The sequence below is a fragment of the Chaetodon auriga genome, chromosome 9 (genome assembly GCF_051107435.1).
Source record: "Chaetodon auriga isolate fChaAug3 chromosome 9, fChaAug3.hap1, whole genome shotgun sequence".
NCBI lineage: Eukaryota > Metazoa > Chordata > Actinopteri > Chaetodontiformes > Chaetodontidae > Chaetodon > Chaetodon auriga.
The window spans coordinates 8708215-8719967 of record NC_135082.1 but is presented as its reverse complement, the minus strand read 5'-3'; the positions used below and the strand labels follow the sequence as shown (position 1 = coordinate 8719967).

The following is an 11753-nucleotide window of genomic DNA, read 5'->3' as shown; positions in this document are numbered from 1 at the left end:
AGGTGAAATAATTTTGTTCTGCAGGGGCACCTCATAAAACAGTGCTGTACACCTGCTTAAAGGTTATCATGAAATATGCAACAATATTTAAAGTCGAGCTTGATGGTCCATTGCTGACGTTGCAGCAGTTTGTCCAAAAAAAAAAAAAAAAAAAAATCATAATGCAAGGTTAAATTTAGTAATTCTTCTTATTGTTTTTTTTTTGTTGTTGTTGTTGTCTACCCCCTAGAAATGCCCTATTCAGTGTAAGCATCCCAGTCTAACTGAATGAAGAACACATTTGCACAGCTGATGACACAGCTGCATGCCTCTGTTCTTCACTAGATGGCATAGGCCCACAGCTTTGTCTTGAAAGCCTTTTGTATTTTGACTTGCTGGAGCAGACTGATCCAGATCCAGACTGACTAATATCCTGACTGTTGAAAGACAGTGCCGTGCTATTCTTCGAACCCAGCTCATTTGTGCAGTTTTGTTCCACTGTGCTCCACAGAGGACAGCGTTGTCCCTGTGGTATGCTGGCTGGAATCCCCCAGCGTGACCTGCTGCCCTGCTGTGGTGCAGGGCAGCTCTGTGCCTGGGTTTTTGATGGCTCTCCTGCTACTCAAAACTGCTCACTGTATTATACTGATATGTCCAGTCACCCATGCAAAGGCGAGGAAAAGCCATTGGAGGCTTTCTGCACAGTGCCCGAGGGGGTTCAGAAAAAGAGAGGCACTGTTCTTTTGATGTCACTCTCAGTTTTAAATGTGTAATGCAATTTGAAGGCAGTGACTTGCATTGAATTCCTCTAAAGATAAACAGAGCTACTTGGTGAGGCCTCATATCAGACAATAACGGTGGTAATTAATGTGATCCAGTTACAAAGTAATCCCATTTTCCTACTCGCTTTGAATGTGTTGTCTATGCTTTTTGAGCGTATACTGTGTGTAGGTAGCAAGAAACATCACTGATGTTTTAGTTCTGAATCTTGGACTGGAGAGTCTAAGGCAGCTTTTCTAAATTCAGCTAAAAATGGACGTCACTTCTGCATCCTTATTAAGAGTGCTTGAAGACCAAAACTGAAATGAAGAAGAATACATAACTAGACCCACTAACAGATATTGCAAGATTAGTAATGATATCAATTGTTAACTAATTCATCAAACTTATTCTCAGGAAATAATAGCCCACTCTTATACCATGATTTGTCTGTTGTCTCTAGTTAAGATTAGACTGTAGTTCCCAGGGTCAGCAGCCATGTATAGATTAAGCAGAAATAGCTTGAGTCTTAGGGGTCTTAGACTCTGGTGTCACACCACTGCCGTTGTGTCAGGATCAAGTGTCAAGCTGTTTGTGTACAACATGAGGCTATGTCATCAGACAGACTGTCAGTGGAGGACTTGGACTGGAGAACTTATCAACTACAACCAACATTGTAATGTGCCCTGGAAATAGTTTTGATGCAAATTCTGTTTGGGATCTACTATTGAACGCTGACCTAGTGCAACATTCTCCTGCACCTAGGCCTCCCCTCATTCTGGTGTCCTATTCACTTACCCCTTACTGAAAAAGCAGACTGATCCATTTCCTCATAAAAGAGGGACTTTGGCTGCTAAGCAACAGTGAATGCTAACTCAGCCTGGCAGGCCATGGCCACTCCCCCTGCACTGGGCTCCGGATAAGGTAACATGTTTCTTTCTTCCTCGCTTGCTCCCTCTGTAAACTTTGGAGTGGGGCTCTACACTGAGCACAGTCCTTCGCTGGACCTTGACATGGGAGCTGTGTGCAGCCAAGTTGCTGATGTTGTCTGACACGATGGCTGATTGGAGAGATTGCTGATCCACTGCTGCAGTAGGCCTGCTGGACTAAGTCACGTTACCTCAGGGAGGGGAGGAACAAACAGAACCTAAGGCTTGCACAAGGGGCACCCTCATTCAGGCTATGATTTTACTGATGCACGGTTTACTCTGAACACGAGGAGGGAGCAGTGGTGGGACAGGAGCCGTTGGTGTCTGGCAGAAGCAGACTCGCACACCACTGCCTACCCTGTTGGCTGGATTTAGGACTTTGGAAGGAAAGCAGTAACCGGATTGTCTCTGAGAGAGTAAAATGAGCTGGGTGAACCTGCAGAAACTGAGTGATCTCTGACGTGATACAGCAGGCAACTCAGCTGACTGTGGAAGCATTTTCTTCCCCACTGTTCCCCTGGAGAAGACACGAGTGGAGGTATTAAGTTAGTTCATGTTATAGTTTAAGTGAAAGTTAAGTGTTGTAGACTTGTTTAAAAATGTGTTTTTTCTGCTGTGTCTTTCTGTTCATTGGCTCAGTGTACGTTTCATGGTTTTTGTTTTTCCATAAACATTGTCAGGTCATTAGACTTAGACTTAGATTAGAGGTTATGGTTTGTTTTAGCTGCAGTTGTACTTTACATAACATTGTAATGCCCAGTCAGATATTTAACCAGCAGAATAACTGCTCTGCGGTGTTATACTGTGTGGGACGATACTGCAGTAGCCTTGAAGGGGCAGTTCTTGCCAGGGTTCAATGTACACCGCAGTTTGCCAAGGCTGTGTATTTTTATTGATTCTACAGAGAGGTGTGTTGCTCTACCTGTTAAACAAGCATATTATTCATCGAGATTTGGACTCTTGGTCATGTTGATGACCAAAGAGCAGAGCTGCTTTTGACTGTTGTCAGACATAATTGTCAACTCATTACTCTCTGTTTCCATCCACAATCAACTCTGTGGAGTGGGTGGATTCAAAGGTCTGGATATATCTTAGCACTAGAGTGGAATGTAGGACAGGTTTAGATACAACGCCTATAATTATTGTGGCACATTTATATTTTCAAAATGTCATTCTCCCAAATGTTTTAAGATAAATATCACTTTAAAGAGTAGAATAGCAGATAGATATCTCAGCAGAATATGGTGTTTCTAAGGAAACAATATTTTTTCCCTCGAGGGAGTTTGCATGAAAATTTGTAGGTATATTATTTGAATCATAGTTCATTTTATAGTCAACAATGTGTTAATTTTTCTATCACAGTGTCTCGTTTGAAGGAAAATCAATACATTTGAGTTGACGCTGAATGTGTAATTTGTAGGTTCATTGAAATTCTTATTGGGTCGATGTGCAAGCAAAAATGAGTCAGTAAAGGTGGCTGATATTTTGGGTATGAGAAAAAACAGTCAGTGTAATTATAGTTTTATGCTGCTCAGGCCTGTAGCTAGCTCTAGTATGGTCAGGTCTTAAGCGACTACCAGTGTCTGACTCTGTAGTTACGTAACTCACGTTAAGTCAGGCTTGCTTTTCCCTCGGTACTTAAGGAAGAATAAAAAAGTTTAATTTGACACCTAGGCCATTCATCTGCTGGATTATATTTTATGTTTTGTATTGCTCCAAAAAAAACTTCTATCTTGGCAGTCAAACACATAGACAAGCTAAAGGCAAGGAGGCTGCCACTCATGAATGCATGAATGGAAATGTGAGGTTAACATGTTGCATAGTATAGACTGAACCTTCTCTTACATGACTGTTCAGTGTTTTCTTTAGACCTGTAGTATTTTAATGTTGAGTGCCCTGACAAATAAATTAACCCCTGAGCTCATTTGTTCATTTACAGCTGGAGCAGATGGAGGTTATATGCATGTGTGTCAAGTGATATATTTTCTTATGTGCACCAGGATGTCTGGGATCTGCATATTGGAACATTTTGAGGCTGTTGGTGACTTGATATCTTAGTCTCTGGTGGTATGTCCCACAATGGTGCTTTTGTTGTAGTAGTGGCTGGCAAGCTTAGCAGTCCCGTCTGCTTAAATAAACACAACAGTGCACAACAAAGTAGTTAAGACTGCCCTTTACTTCTCATGCCAAACACATGTTGGCTCTTTTCAGAGTAGAAACATGGCTCGTAGCTGCTAGTCCATCCTCACATGATTATTAAACCATGATTCAGGAGAGACAGCATGGACAGTGATTGTGGCGATGTTTTCTGCTTATTCTCACCTGGGATGCAAAGTTTGCCCCATAGGGGGAAAAAAGTAGCCACCTTGACATATGATGCTGTGTCTGGTGAAACGTATCTTGAGAAAGGATACAGATACTTAGGTAAACTGATATTCAGCAGTCTTAATGAAATTACAGCTTGTGGCACATAACACAAATAGGAGGTAATTTAAACAGACTATGTACTCCCTAAGCATGATCCTGATGACTTTTGCATTTTTCATTCAACTGAGTCATAAATAATTTGTCTATCTGGCTAGTGTTACAATGGTCAATGAGGGCAAGCCAGGGCCTTTTTGGTGTACTAGGATACATTTTGGTTGTTCCTGTTAACATTCTGTGAAATTACAAAAATTTTAATATATATTGTGTAGTAACTCGGTTATAAAAGTTTGACCTTTTCCTCCTCATTACAGGTATTCAAGCTCGATCAAAAATTTGATGGATTACAGTGCTGCCGACCAAATCAGGAAAATAGTGGAAATCCCATCAGAACTCCAAAATGTCTAATAAGACATTTAACATGTCTACTAATCAAGTTGAGCGCACAATTCCTTTGCCCAGCAGAGACCTACAGCTGGGCCTGTCATCTGAGGGTCACTACAGTGACTTGTCTCTATCCCCCTCACCTGACTACAACAGTAGTATTTCCAACCTGAGTGACAGAGAAGCCAGTAGCTCCCCTGATGTCAACATGTTGGAGTGCTGTCTCAGCGATGGTTCCCCTGTGGATAAGCCCTACAACAACACCACCTTACCACAGGGTAATGTGCTCTGTGGTGTAAGCATGAACTTAAACCAAACTTTCATTGCCACACCTGTTAATGGCAATGTGAATTTCTGGAATGAAGACTCAAGTCTAATGAGAAGCCATGAGATGGGATCAGAGAAGTATCAGACTTTTAGTACGAACACAGAGGATGGAAGCAGCAGTGCAGTGATGTCTCCAGACTCTGCTGGGAGGGAAAGCCAAATAGATTCATGTGACACCTCCCGTAGAGGATCCACTGAGAATGATTTCTGCTCCCTGAGCTCTGGGGAAATGGTAATAAGGAGTAACAGTTTTTGCCGTGAGGACCAGTCACTCATTGTTGTCTCTTCCCTGGAGGAGTCGTCAGTCTCTTTAGCTGGGGGCCATCAAGCATTGCCCGCTGAGCCTAACCTGCTGTCAACCATTCTGCTGGATGTCTGTGAAAAATCTCCTGAAAGAGTCATTGAGGAGAACACAGGCCATTTGTGTCTTGGCATGACTTTCACTCAGGCAGAGCTCCCCATTGAGGAAAATGATATGGCAACACCCAACTCTCATGTAGCTCTGCTAAGCGAGAGTGAAGGAGGTCTTTTGATGACCTTTGTCTGTGAAACATCTCCTGCAGATTGTGGAAAAGAGGCTCAGGTTGCAAGTGCTGAAGCACACCTGCTAAATGTCCCTGGGGCATTTACACCGGAACAGGCCAAGACATTTGTTTCCACTCTGTCAGCTATGCAAGACACTGATAAGGATGTTCATACTTCCACTCCAGTACAAAACATTGGGAAAATGATGCCTAGCCTCCCCTCTTTTTCAGTGTCTCCCTGCACTGGAAATGCAGGTAAACCAGGACACCATGCTGTTAAACAGCAGCACATCTCTGGGGCTCCTAAACGTTTGGTAGCAGGACTGCCACCTTCAACTGGCAAAGCCAAGAAAATAGAAATTAAAAAGTTTCCCAAGTCAGACTTCAGCAGCATAAAATCTAAAGTGGTGACAAGAAATGTGCATTCAATGTCAGTGCCAGGCCCTGCTTCACAGCACAGACCCTCACAGGTCAATGTGCACAATAAACACACTGAAGCACATCGAGGAGCAACTATCAGGAATAGTCCTGCCAAGGTAAGGAGTAGCGCTACAGCTGTCTCTACCACCACTAAAATGGTCAATAATGCTCAGAGACAAGTGAATACAAGTGGTGCTAATTTTGGTGTAGCAATGACGCAGTCATCTGGGCAACCTGCTGTGGATGGACAGGGCAAGAGTAGAGTATCCTCACCTTACCACCAGCCAGCTGCAAAAAAATGTGCTTCAGCAGTCCAACGCAGTAACACCAGCTCTGAAACGGAGCAGGCAGCCTCAAGCCAAGTGGCAGATTCTGCAGCACAGCATGCTGGCAACCAGCTCTTCTGCGTCTCATCCTTAGAAAAATCCCCTGATAGAAGTGGCCAAACAGATCCCAATGCATCTCCAAAGAAGGGCAAAATTCAGGTCAGGTCAGGCTTAGCATTAGGTCAGGACAAGCCTCCTGTCCTCAAGATGCGGCCTCGCTGCTCGTCAGAGAGTTCATCATCTTCATCTAGGCCACTTAAGGAGAAGAAAGCAACTCCAAGGCTTTCGGCTAGCTTCACCGTTTCCAAAGCTGTCACCCACCTGGGCCAGACCAAACCAGGGAACCTGAATTGCTCTTCCCAGAGTAAGCAGGCTGAGGCCACAAATGAACCTGCTAAAAACTCTACAAAAGAGGCTAAGAAGATCAGCCTGGTGGTGAGTATTGACTTACAATATTACAATTTAATGTAATTGACAGTTAAAAATTGAGCAACAATCATATATAATAAAATACTGCTAATATTCATGTTTAAAGATGCAGTCAGCAATTTTAATTCAGTACACCTTTTGTAAAATTCAGGTAGCTGGCAGTCCACTCTGTGTGTGCTAAAAGAAAGAAATCTAGTGTATATATGCTGCCCTGTCTGTGTAAACAAACAAAGTGGCTCTGATCAAGCTGCACCACACTATTCCAGCCAATCAACAGCAGGGGAACCAGTTGCACTCTGACCTGACTCATTTGCTTCTGCTGGCTGAGGAATGGACCTACATGATGAATGAACTGCACTCTAAATAATATGAGATGTTACCTTGTCAACTTGATATAAACATACTTTACTTGCCACAGCAGACCTCACATTCGTCTTTGTGTGTGTAACATTACTTATTGAGGCTAACTTACCGTCGGATAGCGGGTGCTGCACACCTTATTTCTGTTTTGGTCAGCCAGCCTTGTTGTTAGGGTCCTTGCCTTGGCAATGCATGTCCATGAATTTGGGGGGCTTCTGAAGTAGCACTGAAGGGAGGGGCAAATTTGTTTCACTGTTGAGTTCAAATATCTCTCAAGAATCGTTCACTGAACCTTTTCAAGCCGTCCAAATATTTTGGTCTGGAATACAAAAAGATTTGGTTGGAGCTGGCAGGGATGATGTTGGAAAGAAGGGACTGAGTGAGAAATTGCTCTCTTTGCAGGCAGAGTCCAGAAAATCGTCAACAGCAGCAACCTCATGGGATGAGAGTAAGAGCGGATTTCGAGTACGGCCATCTCCGAGACGAACAAGAGGAGCACCACTATCACAAGCTCCAGCTGCCAGTCCCAGACCAACCACTCTGTCAACCAGGCAGAGGCAGGGGACCCTGGGGAGGGATCAATGCAGGACCTCCAATACTGGAGGGACGCCACAATCCACGCAGAAGAGCAGTACAAGTAAGACTCTTTGGCAATGTTAAGTACTGTAAATACTGTGGTTTTTGCTGTCCAGTTAAGCTGAGTCTGTGATAACATTGCAGGAGTCATAAGAAAGGTTTAAAGTTGTCTTTCATTTGTTTCACAAAGGGTGAAAATTCACCTGTAAATTTCAGTACAGAAGCATTGACAGAAGGTGACTGTCAGTACCCTTATAGGTCATATGACCTGCCTTTCACTAAGTGGAGAGCTAATGATTTCCTAACTATTTCCTCTGTTGTGTAAACAGACAGAATTGTGTAATGGGTCTGTTTAACCCTGTGTATGATTGAAGCAAGCGCAGTTTTATATTTTCTGACTTCTGTGTTTTTATGATTTAAGCATATGTTGTGATCAGAAAGAGTGACTGATGGATACAATTTGAGAAAATATTAATATCTAAAATGTACCAAATATGAATAATTTTGATGCAACACAACATTGCACTATTGCAGTGTCCTGCAGGACAGCCTTTATATGCAGCTCAAACACACAGGTCTGAAGTGGGTCTGACCAAGGCTACTCTTACATTTGGGCAACCCTCCTCCTTGTTTACAAAGCTCGACCAGAAACGGACAGAGCTTTTTCATTTTTTCCAACAGAATGTCTAACACTGCTTAATTTCCCCAGCATGGGATCAATAAAGTTGTATCTTATCTATCTTATCTTAACACCACACATACAGCCATGAACTCTTCAACAAACTCACGTCTTGCATGTGCTGATGTAGTTGCACTTCTGAGAATTTGTTGACTTGATGAGCTCTGGCTCGCGCTCTGCCTCTCCCTCACAGAGGATATCTTCTACATGACTGTGTGTGAGTGTGACACCAAAACATAGCCATATAGTTTTTTTTTTTTTTTTCTAGGATCATTTTGGTATCAAATTTCGGCAATTTCTCTGATACTCTGCATTTTTACAGTTGATTGTGTTTTCATTAAGTTCCATGCGTGTTTTCTGCATTGCAGAAATGATGTGTTGGCCTTATATATTGTTGCTTACAAAAGTTACAGGATGAAATCGGTACACGACAGCAGATACACATGCACACGACACTCTGCTCATCAGTGCTTGAGGAGATGTAGGCTGCAGCTTAACAGTGTGTTTGAGAAATGGTTAGTAGAGCATCAGTTTCTTTTTCAAACGTGAAAATTAAGTGCAATTAGTTACATACACTTAAAGAGAAATATAAACACCGTTTGCATTGCAATATAGTTTTGTAGTACCAGCTGAAGTTAGTAGCCATCTCTCAAGCTGCTGTTATCTCTAAACTAATTTCCATTGTGGATAGGTTTTTTATGTGAATTTCGGCCCCATCAAAGTTTTGGGTGAAATCAGATGAGATATTGCTCTTTTTCATGAAAAGTGGCAGCTGTGTAGAAGCTGGTGTGTGAGTGAGTAAGTTGAGGGTGATTGTCAGCAATCAGCACGAATAATTGACATGAAAATCATGCAGTTGTAAACTACAGTTATTCAGGTTGTAGTAAAGCAGTCTCCCCATCAGAGGGTGACATAGAGCAGTTTCTCTAATCGGCCTCCTTCCTGGTGACCTCAGTCATGTTCCACAGGAACAGTGTCGGATACAGATGTCACCTCCGGTCTCTTGTCCAGGTCTTTGGGATAAACAGCCAACTCCCTCTGCCCCACTGCTCTACATAGTAAGAGGAGTCATGTGCAAGGAAGGGGACTCTTCCTCTGATGGGAAGCCATCTGTACTAGTGGAAAAAGTAGGGGGAAGGAAAGGGAGGTTTTGTGCTCACCAATAGTGTTCAAGTGAGAACACAGTGTTTGAAACAAGCACCCTGAGCACAATAAAGAAACACTCCACAGGGATGCATTACTTAAACTGCAGCATTTTTTGAGTTTGTTTGTTTTTAGTTGAAGCTGGATATGTTTGCTGTAGTCAGTAAGATAGGTAAGTGATGCACGATTTCTGTATAAAATGTAATAATTAAGAAGTAGGTTAGCTGCTGGGGATATTTTTTCCCATGAATTAATGTTTACATTGTTTTCTAGACTTTCTCAAATCTACTTTTTTAACTTGCTGGTTTTGCTTTCAGACAGAAACCCCTACCATAGCAGTAAATCGTAATAGTAAATAATTACATTACTACTGGTTATAAGAAAATGATTGGAAGGTTTATTAGGCCTGATCTGGCCTGTTTGGTAGCTCTGTGGACATTTTTACTTCCCAGAGTTTGTATTCGTGACCAATACACCGGTGAGCTGAGTGTGTATATTTGACCTTAATAAAGGGGTTCATGCTGCTGACCTCCGGTGTTTATTTGTGCTCCATTGCATCCCAGGCAGTCAGAGAGTGCAGGCAATAGGAGATCCATCCCTTGGAACTGCAAGTATTAAGACCCAACTGAATAGATCCCGACCTCCTCAGACTCCCACTCACCCCTCTCTTATGGGCCCTTCCTGTACTCCTGCTTCTAGACTGCCACGCAAGACTCTGAGGCCATCGAGGAGCCTTACTGAGGCCAATGTTCACAATGAACTGAGTAAAGGTGCTGGCAGTACACAAGGTGAGCCTAACAAGGATTTGCATTTTGGTAATGGGATGTTCAGTCCCGACAGGCTCTTACATAAAGGTATAAAATCAGCTTTAATCAGGCTGTTTTCCAGGGTCAGGCGGTGCTCAGTGTGCTTTTTAAGCACACATCTGGACACGGAGGGGAGGGGCTTCTGTTTGAAACAGTGACCCACTTCAGGGCTGTGCTTGGATGTAAATCTCCCCCAGGGCAAATCATTCTCTAATATAATATCTCCACATCAGCCCGGATACAGGCATTTTAAGTTGTGTAAGAAAACAAATTTGTAAGCTGTCAGAAATCTGTACGAGTGAACTGAAATCCAGCCCAGTGCCAGCACATCATTGTGTGCTGCTGCTGAGCTGCTGGTATTTATTTTCTTCCTGGAGAAAATAAAAGAAGAAGCACCGTTAGGCTGTGGGCTCTTTTCCGTCCAGCATCTTCAACAGCATGCAGGTCTATGATTGGATGAAAGGGCCTATTTTCTAAACTGGGGACACCCCCCCTCGTGTGGTTGTCAGGGCAACAGTTTCTATTCCACTCCAGTTCACACACAGTACTGCCTGGAGGAAAGTGAGCAGACATACACTGCAAACAGATCGTCTGAGGTGCAGAAAAGGAGCAGTTTACCAATTTTCTTTTTAAATTAAAAACCAATGGCTGGTTACTCAGGACTTCGAAGCTGCACTTGGACTGAATTTCCAGCGTATGTTTTCAACAACTCCTCTTCACTGGCACAGGGCAGTGCAGCATCCAACTGTGATCTCACCCTCTTGACATGCCTGCTCATTGGATCCTATCGCTTTTGTATCATCCCTTTGTTAGCTGCATTTAATGGAAAAGATAGAAAGCTTTGGAGAAGTAAGTGAGACTGGAAGTTGAATCATAACTGCAGTATCCATGAAGTGTTTGATTTTAAAGTGCATGTGGATATTTAAATCAGAGGACAGAGACATTTGTTTTACATGCTAGATATTCATTCAGTCATAGTGTTTACAAATTTGATTTGCCACATCTTGCTATAGTAAATCTCACAATGGTCAGATTAACATCATCATTTGTCAATCTGATTCATTTTCTTTTACCAGAATGGTTGTATCTCATCACATTATTAAAATAAGAATAAATTTATTTAAGGTGGTGCCCTTGAGATTGTGCTTGTTATACTAGAAGTGGTCTGTTCCGATCATCCTCTCAGTAGATTGACATGACTTTCTGACAAATTGCTCGCTTTTACAGCAGTACTGTATTGAAATGACCAGGGAATTTCTAAATAAACACATGCAATCTTCAGAGTTTCACTGCAGGACTCGCAGTATTCAGCCAGCACTTCTTTACTTGCTCAACAGTTTCTGGAGGAGCTGCACTTAAACCATCCCCATTCAAACCTGTTGTGCTGAAAACTAGATTCGTCACATCCCCCGCGAAAAACACTGGAACATGTGAGATCACTTCTCTACACACACACATTTTCACATGTCAGACTTGACTTTTCCTTTACCCTGTGTTCCTGTTCGAGGAAGGAGCATTGATCTGATTAAATGACCCTTTCTGAATTCCCATTGTTAGAGTCAAAGTGAGTGAGACCACACTGATTTTTGCATCTTTTATCAAATCCTCACACTGTGATAAGGAAACGGCCCTGTTAAGTCAGACTGAAAGTTCTTAATCCTTCTCAAAACACTGCAAAAAGGAGTTAC

The 11753-nt window shown here is 42.6% G+C and overlaps 1 protein-coding gene across 4 annotated transcripts in view; it reads left to right on the top strand.

The window, feature by feature from the left end:
• The first annotated feature begins 1856 nt into the window (after positions 1-1856).
• The window catches only part of mtus1a (microtubule associated tumor suppressor 1a), a 29221-nt gene continuing 19324 nt past the window's right edge, over positions 1857-11753 (top strand). The window contains exons 1-4 of one of the 4 annotated variants that reach the window (XM_076738886.1): positions 1857-2205; positions 4406-6507; positions 7264-7498; positions 11403-11495. In XM_076738886.1, coding sequence (XP_076595001.1) covers positions 4492-6507; positions 7264-7498; positions 11403-11495 — 2344 coding nt within the window. In that variant the 5' untranslated portion in view covers positions 1857-2205; positions 4406-4491. Of the gene's footprint in view, positions 2206-4405; positions 6508-7263; positions 7499-9299; positions 9432-9822; positions 10048-10582; positions 10915-11402; positions 11496-11753 lie in introns of those variants that run through there. The other 3 variants (XM_076738887.1, XM_076738888.1, XM_076738889.1) reach the window with 3 other exon arrangements.